Source organism: Seriola lalandi, unplaced genomic scaffold (genome assembly GCF_002814215.2).
Source record: "Seriola lalandi dorsalis isolate HSWRI2012SDOR001 ecotype SW California unplaced genomic scaffold, Sedor1 jcf7180002054890, whole genome shotgun sequence".
Lineage (NCBI taxonomy): Eukaryota > Metazoa > Chordata > Actinopteri > Carangiformes > Carangidae > Seriola > Seriola lalandi.
Genome location: NW_019525442.1, coordinates 620142 through 641335, shown reverse-complemented (window position 1 = coordinate 641335; position 21194 = coordinate 620142). Strand labels below are relative to the sequence as shown.

The window sequence follows — 21194 nt, the reverse complement described above, 5'->3', positions numbered from 1 at the left end:
CTATGCCCATGAGAGGCAGCCTGTCTAACCACTCTGGCACCCTGCAGCTTACAAGGGAAATCATGAAATCTACAAGGAGTAAATAGTGCAAAATACTTAGGACAGTGTAGCACTATTGGTCACATCACAATTCGTTTTGGCTTGATACATATGATGAAATTTGGACAGAACCTACCATTGATATTTACTGTTTCACTGTTATTTCATTTAACTTGTAGAAATCAGACATATACTGTAGTCTCTTTTTAAATGTTTTCATCATAGCTTAAAACTTAACTCAGAGTCACCTCTTACCTGTAGAAAACAGCCCAATCTGTAAACCCATTCATCATGAAGGGGAATTGCTCTATGACAAATCTCTCTCGGTGCGTACGTCTGCAGATTGAATACACAAATGGGCCACATGTTCCATCCCTGCTCTTTAGCCAAAGTCATTTGTGCCAATGTCACAAGTGATAAATGGGTTATGTGGCGCCTATGAGAGAAAGCAGTGAATTTTTATAATGTATTAAACAGGAGCGAGAGGCTGAGCAGGCAGGCAGGCAGGCAGAGATGAAGGACAGGAACGGAGCTGGAAAAGTGGGCTGTCATGCTGTAGTGTGGTGCTGTAGGCAGGGGACCTCTGTCACACACAGTTTGAGCGCCTGCTTCACATCTTTACTGGCACCTCGTCTGTATTTCCCTCAGATATCCAGCCATCAACCCCCCCTAGAGCTCTCAGCTGTCCAGCAAGGAAGCAGAGCTGGCAGACACAATAGCCAGTGACTGCTCTGTCAGATGAATCGCATGGCACCGTACAGTATGCGTGTGTGTTTGAGTATGATCTTCTTTTGCTGTCTTTGTGAGAGCCAGTTTGAATTTAAGACCTTCACATATTGGACATCGCTTCTATTTGAGGTCAGTTTGGTTGTTCATTTTTTCACAGGGTTAATTTAAGAGGACGGGAGCATATAGTTGCTTTCATTGTTTATTACAAAAACACAATATGGATGCTGAAAGGTTGTGTTGAATACATTTACTTCTTCATTAAACATTATTCTTCATTTTTTGGCCCTTAGCCAATGACCAGCACCAATATCTGTCACAAAGCTTGCATGCAATACACCTTTGCATTACCACCATTTGTATGTATGCATCGTCTGCATGTCTCTGTCCTTGTATGTGGATTTTTTTTTCTTTCCTAGGAGACTGAGATAAGTTCTTTTTTTTTTCTTTTTAAACAGTATTTTTACTGTCTCTTCTGCTGAGTGGGAGACAGTTGTGAATGCATCCCACTGAAAAGCTCAAGGTGAGGGAAACAGCCGTGCAGTTCTTTATCAGAGATGATGACATTAACCCGACATATATGCTAACACCTTAAATTAACAGAATTAGGTTTTGAATGAAGGCAGTTCCCATTATAACATTATAAAAACAACACCAGCTTACAATGAAACATGAAGGTCCGAGGCAGAGAACTTTCAAGCTGAGGGAAGTTGGACGTAAAGGGAGGGACACCTCAGTAAGTTGTTCTTTCAAGTGACTATACAACATGATTAGCATTAAAAGCCACCCCTCACCCCAGTATGCTCTACTTGACCAAGAATGATGCAGAGAAATCACACACACACACACACACACACACACACACACACACACACACACATGATCACAGAAGTGGGAACAGTTTGATCAGAACAGACAGAATCACAAATGGAGTCTGTAATTATTTTAATATCACTCCAACTGGCCACCCCATTAGCCAATTAGCATTCACTTCTCTTTCTGAAATGAAGGGAACACATTTGAATTATGATACAATGCAACACACTGTTTTTTGCCAGTCTCAGTCATTTTCCCATCCAGCAGCCACGTTGTTTAAATAATAAATACACTTGTTCCCCTCTGAGCACCCACGGGTGTTATTGAGGTCTGGTCAGGCGCATTGTTGGTGCATCTGAGGCTATCTTGAGGTAGCTAAAAGTGATTGCATGATTGACCAACAAAAACCATGTCTGAAATCGACGGTGCAGCATTTCACTGTTATTTTAAGGGCACATTAACAAGAGAGTATTATGTGCCTGCATATGCAGGTGAACAGAGTGCATACACTCACAAGCACAGTGAACTGAAAATGTGCTTCATATGTTTGGATAGGTCAGGTGGAACATTACAATACAACTTTCAGAAGCGTTTTTTGAGGCATATTTTGTGTTGCACAACACTGCCGTGAGCCATGTTGGACGTAAATAAGGATCCGCAAAGAAGCGTTCTTTCTTACAACCTGGTAAATCTGCCTTGTGTTTCCAATTCATCACTAGACTAAATTTATCCAACCACAGTTTGGCAACGAACTAGCAAAAGTGCATATGGACACACGACACGTGCTTTAGACCGCATGCGCTTTGGACTGTTAACATGGAGCCCATGATGTTTAAAATGTTAAAGAGCAGTGTGACATTTGCTGTGTAAATTCTTGCTCCCTACAGGAAGAACCCTTTTAAACTGACCTCCCTAAACATCCTTCAAGACCACGTTTAGACCATCATTTTCACCTCTCAGTTTTAAAAAACTGTGTGTGTGTGTGTGTGTGTGTGTGTGTGTGTGTGTGTGTGTGTGTGTGTGTGTGTGTGTGTGTGTGTCAGTTCAGTACTTTTTCAGAAAAGCCATTTATGAGGTACTGTGTGTCCGTCCCGCTGGCTGCACACACTTAGTGATGTATTGCAGTGTATTGTGCATCACTGTCTGACAAAAGCCATTTGAAATTAAATAAATCTAAAAAAACTGAGGCACACAGAGTACTTATGATGAGTGGTTTCCTCTCAAAAATTAGCTTTTGTGTCTGTGTGTGAGTGTGTGTGATTGGAGCTCGCGTTCAACTTTCATCCACTTGACATGCAGTTATTCCCTGAGATTGAGACGGAGGAAATGTGAAAGAAAGAAATATTGTGTATATGAGTGTGTGGCTGTGTTTGTACTTATTGCACATGAACTTTATTATTTTGGTGGTGTCAGTTAATCTTGTTCATGTTTGTATCGTTCAATCTTAACATGACAACATAGAACAAAGCTTGAAAAGCTATATATTAAATTCATATTTGACACCAGTGCTACTTTTATTTCTTACTTCCTTTGTCTATCCTGCATCTAGATGTTCATCACTGTCTGCTTAAAGAATTTACACTCACATTCAACTAATTTGATGTTGTATATGTTTTGAAGGAAAAGGAATACCACCATTGTTATGTTTTATTTTATCTGCATAAAAAGGAAACATTTATATTTAACCTGTCTGCAAAATGTTCTCTGCCAACACAGTTCAGTGATTTGTTAAAGTGGTAGAAAACTCACCGCCGTCCTACGTTCTGCGTGATCTCTGTGCAGTAAAAGGATGACAGACTTTTCTGGATTGAAAAAAAATAAAAATAAAAAAATAAATGTTTCCAGTGAATGTTATCCAGGCAGCAATTATGTTTCCTCCAGAACTTTGCAAAGCATACTTACCTACTAAACCTATTTTCCTGCCTAAGGCTAACTTGCTGATTGGCAAGAGGCTTGTTTTATTTTTCCACCCTGCATTTGAAGAGCATCTTTTTAACCTGAGCAATCACACAGTGTGGAAGACTCACCACTACTTTCCTCTGATTTCTGTTTGTTTTTACCTCCAAGCACAGTATCCTTTAAGTTTATGCAGCAGACGGGTAGTTTGAAAACATGATTTCTCAGATAGCATCTTTGACATTTATAAATTCTGTTCAGTATCACTCAGTATCTTGCATAATGGCAACAAACTGGACTAGGAAAATGAATATTAGAATCACTGAAATCATTTAAAGGGAATTTCAAAAAGAGTTTTCCCACTGCAGCTCATCTCAAAGTTTGTTTCATTCTTTTATTCTAGAACGAAAGAAGATTACGCTGACTGTTGAAAACCAGCTGTCCTACAAGAAAATCTACAATGTTGTGGGATACCTGAAAGGAAGGAGGAACCCAGGTTTGTACAAATGCTTTGAAGTTTCATCTAAAATCAAAAATTCTCAAAAATTTGCATTGTTCTCATTGCTGAAACTTACAGTACAATGCTCTGAGTTAGAGACTGACTTGTATCACTGAAGGCGAAAACAGAACCAATCAGCTGCATTGATATGCTTTAAATATTTGAGGATAGTGGTATTCTTGATTTAATTTGTAAGACTTTATTTGTGATCAATGATCCTTGATGGTACAGTCTGCTTGCACTTTATTCTACTAAACTCTTATCTGGTCTGATTTCAGTTTTCAGTTTTCGCTGTGTTAGTCATACTTGCAACAGTAAACAAGTGAGAGAGATGTGATTCAGTTAGAAAATTAAACATGACCATGTAGCTCAAAACATAAAATCTTAGTTGCTTTTCGTCTGTGATTGCCTGCCATCATTAACAGGATCCAGATGTGTATGAATTTAGGAAATCAACACTTTTCTTCTTTTATCATTCTCTCAGTGCAGGAGCAAATTAAGCGAGCTAGATGTACTAGTACAGTGTCCACAAATACCTCCACCCTGGGGGTGGTGGTTGAATAGAGAATTTGACTGGGATGACTCTGCTCACTGTGTTCATGATCAGACATCTGATTCACTGTCTGGTTATAAAAGAGCATGTTCTGGCTATAACCAAGAGCTGTGGACATACCACCTGCAGATAACCACGTCAAGTTCCTGCAGGAAAACTTGTATAACTTAGACTGACCTGTGATAAACCCATTAAAATCTTTGTCAAATAAATCCTTAGTGGCATTTTACTCAACAAGTCTGCTTCATGACAAAAAGAAAAGTAATTTAAAAAAAGAATGATATAGAGGTTAATAGATAATGCTTGCACCACTCACGTTTGCATGTGATGTAAAATGGGGCAGGTTTGGTAGGATGGCTGACACAGGACCATCGATGAAACATTTTCTTTAACAAACAAGATGGTTGCCGCTGATGTGAGAAGTCTGTTGAACCACTACCGTGACATTGATGAGCAAACGGGATGGTACATTATGTTTTCTCTAGAAGAACAACTGCACTTATTCTGTAGTGTGTTTCCATTTTTCTGTCGCTCTGTGCTATGTCACACATTTCATTGCTCTGATTGGATGATATGCAAAAGTTGATAATGCTCCTTGGAAATCGCAAATTATGCCAGGCTATGTGTTTCATCTATTTGAATGTGTTTTGTTAGGTGTAGTGCAGCTCTCTCGGACACCATAAAGAACCCTTAGTGTCACTTTGCAATGCACTGGATACACCTTTACTGTCATCTTTCAACGTGCAGGGTAGAGTGACGGACTTCCAGTCTTCTCTGCTGGTTGATAGTTGTTATAGTAGTATTGTATTAAAGAGAATGTATCATACCACGCCATAATCTTTCCTAAACCTTAAACAAGCACTGTGAGTAAAGTAGTACTAAACATAACCAAAACCAAAACTCTTCCCTCCCCTTAACTAAAGTGCTCTTGTTACCTAAACCAAACTAACAGACATGACTCTAGATCCCCCAATCTCTGGTGTGACAGTCGTGCAGTTTCTATGCCTGCCATCCACCCCGACAATCTCCTGGTGCTATGTTAAAAAAAATGACTCATTAAAAAGGAACACCAAGGGTTCTTACTAAATGTTGGTATGTGATGAGTTGGGAGTTAGAATGAGTTGCGTGATTCTTTGACTTTCTATGATCTGTGGTGACTAGAGCTGAAACATTGTTTGTTTAATTGAGTATTTTCTCAGTCTGTTATGATAGTAAATGAAATCTCTTTCAGTTTTGGAGTGATGGTTGGGAAAAACAGTGAGTTTAATGGGCATTGTCATTATTTTTTACACTTTTGACACAAGAACTCCACAACCACCTGCTCTTATATATTATCGATATATAAAGTTGTTATTGCTGCTCTGTTTTCCACTCCACCAATTCCTCAGGGAAATATCTGTTGTTGTTTTTTTACCAGCTTAATGCACACTTTGTGTGCCATAGATTTATTTGCCAGTGGTGGCTAACTGCTGCTGGAAATTGGCTGGTGAGAGCAGAATTTGAGAGCTGTGCATGTAAAACAGTGAGTTTAAAGAAAGTAAAAGGCTGTGTACACTTATAGAGTTGGGATTATCCTCTGCAGGTTCATTTGTTCAAGTGACTTCTTTCAAATGACATGTAGTCATTGGATTCATTCTTGATTGGAGCTTTAAACAATAACTGCAGCCTCATAGTTTCTCTGTTCCTTCCTGTCCCTTTTATAGTTTATTTCAAGTCAGATAACAAGTCTGATAAAAATAAAAAAGGAAAAAAATCTTTTAATTATCTATCAAGAAAATACTAAATGTTTGAATAGTAATATTTGAGAAGTTTCAGTCTAGTTTTCGAGGTTTCATAGCACAGAAACTGCTCTCCTAAAAGGTAACTGAATACCAAACACACAGTTGTGATACCAGTACCTTCTTGCTAACTAATCAGTTGGGGTTAGCTATCACATACATTAGTAAAAGAGACAAAACAATACTGACCTATTGGCAAAGCTAATGTTATCCACCTGTCAAGCAGAAACAGAGCAAGAGCAGAGCAGAGCATCCCTCTTCATGCTGAGGTCTTGCCCCATAGTTGGAGTGACCATCGTGACCACCAGGACAAATCTTAGTTGGCTGCTGCAGCAGTGTTGAGTGCACTGCCACATTGGTTGGCGGGTGTACTATTAAAACATCCATAAAGTTTTGTACATTTTTACCGGTCCTGTCAGTCTCTGTCTTGGCCACCTCTGTGTGCCTGTCAGTTGCAGCGGATAAGTCTAGGTCTGAACTTCTTTCCATGTCTGACTGTGCAGTCTTCACCACTTCTTTTTCAATTTTGGCCATCTCTCCATCTTGTCAATGCAATTATGTTGTGGAGTGTATTCCGCCATCATGGTAGCAAATTTCTTTCATGTCCTCGCCTTCACCTCTGGGCTCTGCACTGGTCTCTCGTCTGCAATCTTTACTGTCTCTCGTTCCTCCCTCTCCCCTTTGTTTCTTTCCCTTGTCCTTGTCTTCCCTTTTGCCATCAGAGCCCCTTGGCTTAGGAGCAACCTGCTGGAGGAGATAAGTCAGGCAAAATCAGTGAGTTTTCTTAAATCACTTCTAACCCCCATTTTATAGACTTTTATAGACTGTTTTAAAATATTATCATTATTATTATTATTATTATTTAAATTTTCTTTGTTGTCTTCTTCACTGTCCCAGCCCTCTGTCAGCATAGGTAATTTCCAAGCATATTATATCCTTTTAATATTTAAATGGCAACCCAGCCCCTCCAGTCAGCTGTTTCTGTCCTTATCCTATTTTAATTGTCATTCTGCAGAGAACACCTTTTCATCATGCCCTTGCCTCGCTCTCACATCCGTCCTCCTCACCTGCCCTTCTCTCCACTCATAGCAATGCTTTGCTACTGTACCTGTCCTGCCCAGTCACTGGTGGAAAATTACCTTGCTGATTTACAGTGTGATATTAGCCAGCCATAATGGGCCACTAAAGCAGATGATATGGGCCACAAATCTCTGGAAGGAGCGACCCTTTAACTGGTTGTTGGCATTTGCTCGTATGTCTGTTCCACGCTCATTTATCTCAACCCTAAACAGAATGAATATTCATGCACATCGCAAAAGTAATTTCTTCAACAGTTTGACACTGTAGTTTGTAGCAAATGATACTTAAATAGGAGCAAACAACACATTTGTCAGGGAATATTTTCTTTCTTCTTTGGTTTTTGACCGAAATATTGAACAAAAACATAACTGGATGCAGATACCGGAAGGTACTGAGATGAAAATCTAGCAGCAAAAGGAAAAGAAGGAGTTTAAAGCTTAGAACTCGCAGTGATAAAAAAGGATAGTTTTGGGCAGTGACAGAATAATGAGTCAGATAGGTGGAGAGTGATCGATCAAAGATGGAATTTACACAACGCTAGGATGTGTCTACAAGTTGAAGTTGTATCTACTCCATAGCATCTTTTCAGTGAAGTTATCACTGAAGATATTGCTTCTTCTATTGCCTTGGGATCTGGTAAAGACAAAAAGTCCAGCTCTTTTAGAAGATTAGCAAAGTTAGACAATTTGTATATAACACAGCCATATACCTGAAACAATCTCAGGACGTGAGACTGCGGTAATACTTTCAAAAACATTCAAAGTTTAAAAGAAGGATCATTGAAGGATCCGTTTGCTTTCCTGCCAAGAGTTAAATATGATTGTTCATACTACTCTCATGTGTTTTCGGGAAAAAGGAAGCTACCCCCAGCAAAAGGTTAGCATAGCATAGCATAGCACAAAGACTGGAAACAGGTGGAAACAGCTAGCCTGGCTCTGTCCAAAGGCAACAAAATCTGGCTGCCAGCACTTCCAAAGCAACATGTTATACCTTGCAGTAACTTGTTGGAGTCTTGTAGTTACAGAGGGTTTGACAGGCAACCAGGAGGTTCTTGTATGTATTACACACAATATATAGCTCTTCAATTCTCATCTAAGTCTCTATCTATGTTCATGTTACTGAATAAACATAATGTTGGTGTGGCTCATTTATATGTTTTTGCATAGCTCCATGGTTTAGGAATAAAATATAAAAAATACATTATCAGGCTTTGGCTGCACAAAAAAGTTTTTGTACCAAACATCTATTGCATTGAAGACAAAAAAACTAACCAGTACTGACTACACTAAACCTCAGTTGGTGGTTGTTGAACTGTCATAATTTGTCCTGGCCTAAGGGCAGTGAGAACACGGCTTCATGCATTTAATAATTATTTTTTCCATTAATATGAGTTTTATATTCATGCTTCATTTCATCTTCAGTCTTAATGCCTTCTGAATTCAATTAAACAATAAAATAAATTGCACTTTCACATATGACTGATTTGAAGCATTTTACATTAATTGTTTATGTGATTTACCCTGGGAGTTCCTCACAGTACAATAATATATTGTTTTAGGCTAAGCTAGCAGGCTTCTCTAAGCATCTTTTTTCTTAAACAAAGTCATCAGTGTTTTATGTTTGAGTGATGAGGTTTGCTCTGTTCTTCTCTTCGCCTACAGGAAGCCGCTTTGTACCTCCATGTAACAGGAGCAATCCCCTTCATCAAAATACTAAGATTTGCACCTTGGGTGAAATACCTCAGCATGAGACAGAGTGAGACAGCAAACCAGGATAAATAGTAGAAATAATTTATTTCTCAACTTCCTTCACAAAGAACCATTACAAATGTTCCTGCTTGATATTATACAGTGAACACTAGCTAAGATACCACACCAACTGAACAATAAACAGAAAACATGCAATAAACCTAAATCTGGTTCAGTCCCAAAAGAGCAGTGTTCACAGCAGAATAAAACAGCTGCATATTTACTTAATGCCCCTCTAATAAATAGGTCAAACAGAGAAATAAAAACAGAATAGAAAAGGACAATAACAGACCGAAACAGCTATCCATCCATCCATTTTCTACCGCTTATCCTCTAGTAGGGTCGCGGGGGGGGCTGGAGCCTATCCCAGCATCTTTTCGGGCGACAGGTCGCCAGTCCATCGCAGGGCAAACACATAGAGACAGACAACCATTCACACTCACAGCCACACCTATGGTCAATTTAGAGTATCCAATTAGCCTAGTCCCCATTTTGCATGTCTTTGGACTGTGGGAGGAAGCCGGAGTACCCGGAGAGAACCCACATAGGCACGGGGAGAACATGCAAACTACACACAGAAAGATCCCATGGACTCGAACCCGAAACCTTCCTGCTGTGAGGCGACAGCGCTAACCACTGCACCACCGTGCAGCCCGAAACAGCTAGGTTATTTTAAATTTACAACAGGAAAACCTATTCACAAATAAAAGAAAAAAAGCATCCTAAAGCAGAGAGGCTGGAGAGTCTGGAGCCAGGAAAAACGCTTGTTTAAAATGTAAGAGAATTCTCTCTGCTACTCAATATCCCCTCATTCACAGAATCACAAGCAGAATGCTGTTTCACAATCAAATCAAAATTTTGCCTTGGATTACAATAACACACAGGGGAGAGTCATGTAGCCTCTGCCTCACCTGCTTTGCAACTGTTGACTGGAAACACCAGCAGTCTTTTTGTTGTAGACACTGACTGGTCTGCTGTTTACCCAATTTGCCACAGCTGTGGTGTTTGCGTCTCGTGGCCCACCGGTGCAGGTGATTAACCGGCATTCATGTGGTGTAGGAATAATCTTTCAAATTTCTGGCTGGGATAATTCACGTGAATGGGCGTCGGAAGAGCAATTTCTTGCCGAGTCATTGATGTTGGGCTATATCCCCAGTAGGGCTGGGACGATTATCCGACGTAATCAACGTTTTTCGATTATAAAAATTATTCGACGTGGAATTTTAGTGTCGACACGTCGTGTAAAACCACACAGGGTAAATGTTCATAGAACAAAACCGGAACTTTCTAATGGGACCGTTTATATCCATCGTCTTTGGTTTACCCGGATACAAGCGCAGCGCACGGACTGGGACAACGCGGTGACGTAATTGAAGTCATTGACTACGTGAATGATTTGCGTCTGTGTAATCTATTTGAACAACACGGCGGCGTCTACTAGTGATGGGAATTCCGGCTCTTTGTGGAGAGCCGGCTCTTTTGGCTCGGCTCACTAAAAAGAGCCGGCTCTTTCGGCTCCCAAGTGGCTCCTCAGATTTTTTGTTACTTAAATTAATTTATTACAAAATTATGTGTAAAATGCATAACTAATGCAAAAAAACCCATAAAACATAACATATGTATAGTATGTATATGGCTTTATTAATAATCTTAACATAACTTAACATATACATAAATAAATTTTAAATAAAAAAGACCCATTTTAATTTGTGAAAAAACACAAAATCAACTAAACATCACTCAACAAAATATAAATTAAAATGTGCAACCATGTACAGTGAAAAACAAAACACAAAATGCGAGTGTCTGTAACCCCTCCCTTCCCCCTCCTGCTCAGTGTAGTCACACAGACGCTGCCACAGCCACACATGTTGACCAATGCGGCTTTAAAAGACAATAAAAAAAAATAAAAAAAATCGCTCTCCTGATAGCGAGCCGGCTCTCCTGATAGCGAGCCGGCTCCCGTCGTTCACTTCAAAGAGCCGGCTCTAATCCGGCTCTCGTTCGCGACCGACCCATCACTAATTGTTATGCCTCCTTGCTACTGACAGCCAGAGCCATTCTTGTGAATGCAATGTCTCAATAACACAAAATGTCTACTTGGACTCAAGGATGAACTGATTAGATTTTGGTGGTCAAAGGTCAAGGTCACGGTCACGGTAACCTCACGTTCTTGTGAATACAATATATCAGGAACGCCCAGAGAGAATTTCATTACTTTAGGTACAGTGTGGCCTCACAAAACACATTTTTGACCATTACTCACAAATTCATTCACTAACTATGACACAATTTAACTCAAATGTCTATTAGGATAATATTTTGGTAAATGGACTTGCACTTATATAGCACTTTCCTAGTCTTACTGAGCACTCAAAGCCTTTTACAATACCTGCCACATTCACCATTCATTCATACACTGATGGAACAGCCATCAGGGGCAAAGTTGTGTTCATACTTCGACATGCGACCTGGAGGAGCCGGGGATCGAAACCACCGACCTTCTAATGAGTGGACGTCCTGCTCTACCTCCTGAGCCACAGCCGCCTGGGCCCCCAAGTGTTTTTTTATCGAAATGGTCAAATGTCAACTTAATTGTGGCATCATAATGTTCTGCAAAAACACTTCTGGCCACTGTAACTCCAGAAGGGGAGATTGTGACCTGATTTCCTACAACTTGGCTGGAGGTGGTAATTCTACCACATGAAACACTTGTTGTGTTGTGAAACCTTGTCTCTGCCAGATACTGTCCATGATATATCAGATGCGAGTGCTTCATGCTTCATACTTACACATAGTTCCACTGACGCTGCTGTGCGGTCAAAAAGAAATAAAATGCAGTGTATACTGATCTCCTCTGTTTGCTTTGCTCTCTGCTCTGCTATCTCACCTACATCTAAGAAGTCATTGGTTTGGATTCATGAGCAACAATTTTCTTTTCTATCACTAAATATTACCTTTATTTTCCGACACAATGTCTGTATGGAACTCACATACCTGGTTACTTAGAAAGGTCAAGAACTCCTGAGCATTATACTACCAAGCACAATTGTATTGCTTGTTATGACAACTGTACTGTTTTTCTTTTTTCATGTAATAAATGTGGACATGCGCAAATGATACCAAACAGCTTAACTTTCTCACCACTGATTTATTTTCAGATCGCTACGTCCTAGTAGGCAGTCGTCATGACAGTGACCAGGGAGGCGGGGCTTCAGCCATCATGAATCAGCTCATCGCGGCACTGACCGAGCAGGCCAAACGAGGATGGGTGCCGGACCGTACCACTGTGTTTTGCTCATGGGGAGGCTCAGCCCTGGGAAACATCGGGTCCTATGAGTGGGGAAAGGTCAGTAAGCACAAGAGCATCTTATTAAATGTCAGCTTAGAGGTCAGAAGTCGTGGCGTCTGGAATAATTTAAAAGGATGTAAAAACACAATACATGAAAGCAGTCCCTGGAAACATACGTGTGTACCATTCCAGACTACAGCACCATACACAGAGAAAAGCTTTTCATCTTTTCAAAAGCTTTTTCAGATATGCTATATGCTTTTGCCAGGGCTTGCTAACACTAAGCCAGCTAACAGCCAAAATGCTAAAATGTCAAGTTGAGAGTTGGTTCCTTGCAATACTTACTAGATGTAATTTGACTGAAGCCATAATTAACAGTTACAAGAGAAAAAAGGAGCGCTAATCAAAACAGTATGTGTTCCTTTTGTATTCACTCCACACAATAATGTTGTGGCAATAAAGGAACAACCCTCAACAGCTGCAATCAGACTATATTATTTTGTTTGAGTTGCTCTCATTTATAATGACTATTCATTATTGTTATTCCCACATTACACCACAGTTCAAAAGGCACCTTCTTGTAGGAGACCACAAGAATGTTTGTGCTGTTGTTTCTGATGTATTTAATTAGAAAAGAGATTAAATAACATTGCAAGCAAAGGCAGATCAACTGTCAAGGACAATAAAACTATGACAGTAATACTAAGAACGGAAAAGGAGACTTTTTGTGGACCGGAGATAATGACTATGATGTAATGAGTGTGATGACGACAATTACACAATTATGACTGGGGGTGATAACCTGTGTGTGTGTGTGTGTGTGTGTTCCCTGCAGGATAACAGTGTTGTCCTACAGAGCAGTGCAGTGGCTTACGTCAGTCTGAACTCTCCAGTGAGAGGGACGGAGACTCTTAGAGCTACAGCTTCCCCGACCCTGCTGCAACTCACCTCGGACATACAGAGGGTAACTATCACGAATCTTCCTTCTACCAATGTTGCTGCAACTGAAATTGCTGCAAATCACTTCAGATGTACTATATAAAGGGTACCTGTAAGTGTCTGCTCATATATCACAAGAGAAAAAAACACTAATGGCCCTACTATGGCCACAAATAGCAATAGTCTTACTTCAGATGAACTACGTCACTTTTCTACTTTTATTATACTTAAATACTGCTGCCTCTGTGCTACCCCCATACTTTTGACTTTTTTGGACTTTTTACCTCCATCAGTGTTCCTAACTTTACTCAACTTCAGTCTCTCTATATATTTGCTTGTTTTCCAATCACAAGAGAAAGGGAGACTTATTCTATAAAGTATGGCACCTGTTCTATGAAAAGATGGAGGATAACATTCTCTGTATGTTTTAAATAAAACTAACTTCACTCTCACCCCATCCCACACTTCACACTCACACACAGTCTGCAGTGGCGATTCTACTGATTAAGTATAGCAGCTCTATGATTCAGCCTCCCAAACTGCGTCTTTATTCCAACCCGGGGGTGTTTTTCAGATGTGCTCAGCCCTCGCAGACATTTACTTCACAACTTTTACCATCTCTTTAAACTTTGAAAACTTTTTGCCTTGTGAAAAACAAAACGCACACTTCGTTGTCACTCTCTCTCGTTTCGTTCCTCCTCCTCCTCCTTTTTTTTGTGTTCTTTCCCTTCCTCTGTAAGCACAGCATCCTTTTCTCCCCACCTTGCTGTCTCATCTTCTTTCACCTCTTAATCTCCTCTTTCATTAGCAGCAAGCACTGCATCTTCCCACCCTCTCATATTCCTCATTAAAATCTCCCTCTCACTTCTCCTATCCTGCCTCACGTTGTCTCTTCAGGTTTTTCCATACAGTATTTTTATTTGTGTATTTAAGTTGGTCATCCAATCCTCAGGGAAGATTCATTTTCCTCCCAGGCACCTAGGCTGGTACAAGAGGTGAGTATTGGACAGAGTGTACCGTGCAGTTCGTCTGCACTGCCATAAACTAAATAATTAGTAGGAATGTCCCAATCTACTTGTGACATTCAGCTTTAATGAAGCTACAGACAGGCTGTGCCAAAGTCGTATAAAGAGAAGAAGCGAAAAAGGAGAAAGTAACTTCTACGTTTGATGTACCTTAATGAAAGCTGAGAGCTGAATGAGAGCTCTTGCTTCCGCTCTGCTTTTTCTATCAAATTCATTCATTCTGTGAAGCTGTTCATGCCTGTAGCACCACCACCAAAATTGTCTTTTAGGACAGATGTCATTCTTACCAGCCATAAAATACCCATGGGACATTAGCGCTGTGCTGCTGTAAATACTGCTATAGGAAGAGGGAAATTTACAGGTGCTATGTATAGCAATTTGATTGGCTTTGTCTATATTGCCTCAGGACAATTTCTGACTCAGCTTGTCACTTTTTCCATTCAAAATCTTTCTACCAAGAGTGTAATTGTCTTTGTACTACTTCATGTGCTCACTTCCATTTGTATCTCATTCACCCTCCTGTGCATTTTACTGCGGCCCGTGTGAATGCCGAACTTCTGAGGTGCCACAATGCACTTGGAGCGAGAGCATTAATGGATTGTTGTCCATATTGATTTGGGTTTGGTGTCCTGTCCCAAGGACAGAGGCTGTATTGTTGCTACTGTCCTTGTTTCCATTCACTTTCCATTGTGACTACATTGCTTACCAAACGTGACTGAAAGAAGTCAATGACACTGTAGCGGAACAGAGTTAAAAATGTATTAGTATTGTTTTTATCTGATCAGTGATCCCTCCCACACAGCTTACGTCAAAATAAGGACAGAAATTAAAGTGCAATTAAATGTCAGAATTGTGAGAAAGCTCAACTTGTGCCTGATAGTGGTGACGACCTTAAAGTCGTAAACCTGATATAACTGATTTCTGTGACCACAGAGGAAGGAGGAGGCAGAAACAAGCTACAAACATAACATAGTCATCATCATCATCGTCACCTTGTTGGTATGTCAAATCTGTTAGCAAACGGCTGCTTATCAACACATTAAGCAGATACGGAGCAACATTAGCCGCATTTCCACCACAGGAACTTTCCCCAGAAACCAGGAACCTTTTGAACCAATTTGTCCCGTGTTTTCGTTCATGTTATGTCTTCAAAGTGCTTCCTGGGAGTTTAGGCCACGGTGGAAACACAAACAACAATGGGCCACATGGAACCTTTTAGTTCCTAAAGAAAAGTACTTTTTGGTTGAAACGCAGATATTGTGATTCATTTGGAGTTGAGTTTCAGTCCACCTTATGAATATACTATAAGTCCAATATTCACTCTCTTTTTGCTCTATTTTTGGTCTTGTGCAGCTCCTGAGAGAAATATCTGGCTCTTTAGCGTCTAAATGTTTATAAGATAGTGGCTTACTGTGTTTGTATGTTGCTATGTGTTGCTAAGCAGTTTGTGTACAGTGTTTTTCCTTGTGATAATGTCGTCATCTCTTCCTCATTCTGCTGTAGCCTGACACCTATGTGTCATGCAGTATCCCCTTGCCTTCATATTTTTATAGGAAAATAAAAGCATACTGTTTGTATTACAAGTACTCATAATTTGTTTCAGTGCTATCAACTATTTAAATTTAATTTAATAAAATAATTTAATTCATTACCTTGATTTAAGATATTTCATCTTACTTAGATTTCAGTTTTTGCAGTGTGTGTACACAACCTTATGATCCCAACCAGCACCAGAGTGTTTTAGCATGCTTACTAATGGAACGGGTCAAATGCATCATTACAGTTCTACAAAGTAGCACTGAACTAACCAAAGACTCCTGCAAGAACCCCCTCCTCTGTGTTTACTCTTTATTTACCCTCTTATCTCGTACCATCTTGTCTCGTCTCGTTGTACCTAATTGTCCATTCGGTGGCAGCTGTCTCTGGCATGCTCTATCGCTCTATTCATCATCTCGAGACTCTTTGAGCTGCCCCAGGTAGGCTCCCCACCTCCCAATATTTAGAAACAGGTCTAAGCATGTCATTAATCATGGTTGCGCAACGGCTGTAATACTTCCTACTTATCTTACTTTGCTGGGACCTGTCTTCCAAATCGAGATGCTGCTGCACTGATAGTTTTGGAATGGGTGCTTGGGAACCAATTATAATACAACTAGATGCTCCTTTTGTAGGAGATTTACACCAGGATGGGGGACAACAAGGGGGTAGAAGAGAAACAAGGGGAGCTTTGGTGATCAGAAGAATACAAAACAAATAGATGGGGGCTTGTGCTTTAATTGGGTATTGTTCCAGAGACGTGTCTAGTCTCCAGTGGGAGTGTGGGTGGCTTGTAGTAGGTACCTCCATTTGAAAACAAATGGTCACCGGTGGACAGTGCATTGTTAGGCTGAAAAAAGACCACAGTGGCAAATCCTTCATCTGCTCTCTCACTAAGAAATGGTCATGGATTTGTGTACTTGTGTGTTTATGTCCACAAGTACATGTTTCTTTGTGTGTTTACTTGTTTATGTGACACATATAATTCATATATAAATAATGAAAACATTTAACATGTCCTCTCTTATACATCAGGTTTCTCTGTAAATGCAGACAGTGATGTCTTATCTGCCTAAACGGCACATTGAAAAGTGTTTTTTTATTATCTCTCTCTGGTCCATATGTGGTGCTTAGAACAAAAATTACAGTATAGAAAATTTGACATCAGCATGTTTGTAATTCATTTATTTTGTTTCATTGATAAAGTTGGTAAACACAGTTTCTTATGACATGGTCACATGATATTTCCTGACTTTACAAATTGATGAACAACAGAATACATTGAATACTTTGAATGTTGCTTATTTAGATGTGAACATTTAATATATAGCGAAACTTACAGTTTGAAACCACACATTCACTCATTTAAAAGAATCAAATGTAAAGAATAACCAATAACTGCTTCTGTTCTGCTACTTTCTTTTGAGTCACTGGGTCATCGTCAAACCTCCATAAATGATGTCACTGCTAGTTTGTGAGCCAATTTATAAACAAGCTTATCTCATCCATTATACCAACCCATTTCCAGTCAAGCTGATTAATGTGTTATGCAACGATTTTCCACCCACTTTAACAGTGGAATGAACACGCACACTGGAGGTAGATACTGGTGATGAAAGAAATATTGATGAGCTGTGAAACACATTCCTACTAACCACACTGACAGCCTTAATTATCTCCTTATGAATCAAAAATTGAATTTGTTACCCATTATACTTACTTTCTCTTGTAGGTACAAACCACAGTACATTTTGGAAAGCGCCTTGAGATAACTTATGTTATGAACTGGCGCTATACAAATAAAAATTGACTACATCCTAATGATTAAATCTGTGGTATGAAACATATTAATATCACAGTTTAAAATGTTAAATCATCTAAAGCTTTACACTGCTGTAAATGACTGGTTCTTAGTGTTTCTGTCCAACACTTACACTGGACAACACTCTCTGTTACTCTCTGCCTTTCATTTGCTCCCGCACCCACCTGCCTCTATTGACATATATAGAGATCGGCAGTCTGATGGTATTTTGATTCAGAATCCTTTCAGCAATATATGGGCGTCCTTGTAATCCTTTCCTGTGAGTCAAGGCTGATTAGAGCAGCGGTGAACTGTCGTGTTTTTTTTGGTTTGTTTTTTTTTTTTTTTTTTTTCAAAGTCTGAGAAACACGGCAACTTTTGGAGCATCTAAAATATCGAGTGCAGAGTTCTCTCAAAAGTGTCAACAACTTTGAGTAAATGCACTGCACTGTTCCCGTTCAACATGGTGAAATTTTAAGAAGCCATAGCTCACACTGCCTTATGTTATTCATGTCTCCCCCCATAACTGACCACTATAACCAATACATTCTACACTCTACAGTGTAGTTATAAGCAGATATAAGAGTTTATTAATGTATTTGTCAAAAACTATAATGTGACATCCCCACAACTGGAGGCTGGTCTGTAAACAGACAAAGAGTGACAACATAGTAAACCACATTTGTAATAATATGGAATATATCTCCTTAGGAGGCATTATAATTGCTGAGAGAGAATGGCGAGTCCTGCACTGTCAATAAAAAAAACAAAACAGATATAATTATAGAGATAATTACTGAATGTAAATACGGTACATTGATTGGCTGTTGCAGAGAAAAAAAAAAAAGCTGACTATGAATACTAATAATGCAGATTATAACTTTAATGTTATTGTTGGCATGTATGTGTCTTTTTTTTTTAACTCTCATTTGTCTACTTTGATAAACTGGGTTAAGTTCCTGTCTTGGTTAAATCTTTGAGTTGATTTGTTTAAGTTTTTGAGTGTTTGTTGTATTGCTAAAGCGTGAGTACATGTATCACAAAACAAATTCACCTTTCTCCTTGACCTATTTTCTTCAGATTGATTGTATTTCTGTTCAGTCACAGCACAGACCAGTAAGCTCGCGAGGGTCCATGGAAAGACTTTTGCTGCTTCTGAGGAAGGGAAATTTTTATTCCTGCCCTCTCTGTTTCTGGAATCAGAGCTCTGTATCTTTTTGCATTGATCAAAATTCACAACCCACATTAAGTCCAGACTTTTGCCCATGACACCTACCTGTCCAACAAACTCATTACAAAATGCCAGGAAAATGCCCCAGTGCCTTCAAAATTCTGCTTACAAAAATAAATACAGAATAATTGTCACTGGTAAATTGTGGTGAAAAAAAATTGACTCTTACTTATTATGATGATCACCACTTACCTATAAGAGAAACATTTTTGCTTGTATGTACCAGTCCCAAACCTCTTCTACCTGAAACAGTTAAACTGAAGTCTCACATAAAGGCCATTCCCCCAAAACAATAACCATGAATTATTTAGATCATCCACACAATGTATCTTAAATGCCATAGAGGGTTGCATATTTCCAAATGTGATGTATTTCAAACATAATTTGTATTGGCTATGACAAATCATCCTCTTATACTCGATCTTAGAGTATGTGCTGACTGGAAAAATAACGGCTGATATTTTAATTGAATTATGACACCATGACAGGCTTTCAAACATGAAAAAGGGAATGACAATAGGCCGGCTTCAAAAATTCATTCACATTAGGAAATATGCAAGGAAGTGTAATTTGTATGTCTAATTTATATGTTTTCCCCCCCCAAAAAAAAAAAAAAAAAAAAACCTGTGGAAAAGAAGCTGATGATAAATCAGCAGAATGAGTCTCTGACTTTATGGCCATTCTAGATGGTTCGACAGAATGCTTGGCATAATGTTTGAAATAGTACGCTGTCGGCAATATGTTTGAATTACCACAGTTCTTGCATTGTCAGGAAAGGCGCCGTATTACTGCGGTAGGCTCCTTGAATCTGCATAATCGCAAGGGGAAGCTGCTCGGCCTCAGACAGTATTAATGTGACTGCCATTGTGGCCTTTCCATCACAGTGTCATATGACAGCGACAGAACATAAGTAGGGGAATACATATGAATTTGTGTGCTAAGTGAAGAATGAGCCCTGTTATTACTTGTGGCTGTGACATTCGTCAGGTGCTGCAGTGTGATGCATTCATCCAGCAGCAGTTTGTAGCTCGCCCGGGCTGCAGATGCCAGGCAAGACTTACTGTTTGTAATAGATGAAAGCAGGTGCAGTCATGTAGCCAGAGTTTTCTTGAGATTCATGTCTACTTAATAGATGGCCCCTAAAAGAATTAAAGACAGATTACAACCTAATTTGTGCATAACCTATGGCTTTAGAATATACATAATTGCTCTGAGCTGGGATTAATCAATGCCTACTCCCTAAGTGCATCGTTTCTCTGTGGGCAATCTTCTGCAAGGTTGACTTTTAACCCACTCAGCAATCATTTGATCAGTTGCTAGGAGAGAGAAGTACAGAGGACCTCTTTACTGTGAATGCCATATGATGCATCTCAAGGGGTTTATCATGTAATTAAATCTGAAATTAATAAGCTATTTGTATGGTATACACATACTATATGCATGTAAATATGTAGTGTGCCTTACCCATTTGCCCCATGGGATACATTATATGTACTCTGCCATCTGTTTTACCATTACCAGTACTTATTATGACTTATTGCTTATTTCACTGATGTAATCATGATTTACATTAAACTCTACTTCTGACTTTTCTCTATTTCCACTCACAAAATATCACAAATTTTCTGCAGTTTGTCTGATAAATAGTGACAGTTGTTTGAAATTCACTTAAAGTCTTTGCATCATTGCTGTTAGGGCTTGAGTTAGGTTTGGACCCAAAAGCACACCTCAGAACTCGAGTAGGTAAAGAGACAGTTTTATTGAGCTCTCAGGGATGAAGAATGGTACAGGCAGGTAGATGAGCTGAAGTGCTTGGGTGTTGGTTCTGGATCCATAGCAGGGAGGCAGGCTCAGGTGCGGCTGAGGACGGAGGGTATGTGGGGTGAGCACAGGGAATAACTAGAGAAAAACAACAAGGAAAAATCATTGTAAAATGAGAATTTGTTCTCACAGTCAGGAAGAGCTGAGTTTATCCTTTGCCAACCTTATACAAAGTTTACTTACTCATGAGGTATTTAAAATGTATTTGCCCATTCACAAATACACAATATGGGCATTTCTAACTGATCTGTCATGTTCAGTCACATTATTTTTTTTCATCCTGACATCTTTCCATGACCCTGAACTCTGAAGTTCTCCTTTAAGATCAAGTTCCAGTGTTTAGCACAGAGACAACTTGTTTTAAAATATGTTGATCCACTCTTTTCTGGGCCCTGTGTTTCTCTCCCATCCTCC

General features: G+C 39.5%; 1 protein-coding gene across 1 annotated transcript in view; it reads left to right on the top strand.

Annotated features, from left to right (window-relative positions):
* Positions 1-21194, top strand: part of naaladl2 (N-acetylated alpha-linked acidic dipeptidase like 2) — a 367789-nt gene that overhangs the window by 240231 nt on the left and 106364 nt on the right. The window contains exons 10-12 of the mRNA XM_087180108.1: positions 3881-3973; positions 12297-12484; positions 13263-13391. Of these exons, the coding sequence (XP_087036234.1) occupies positions 3881-3973; positions 12297-12484; positions 13263-13391 (410 nt within the window). The remainder of the gene's footprint in view (positions 1-3880; positions 3974-12296; positions 12485-13262; positions 13392-21194) is intronic.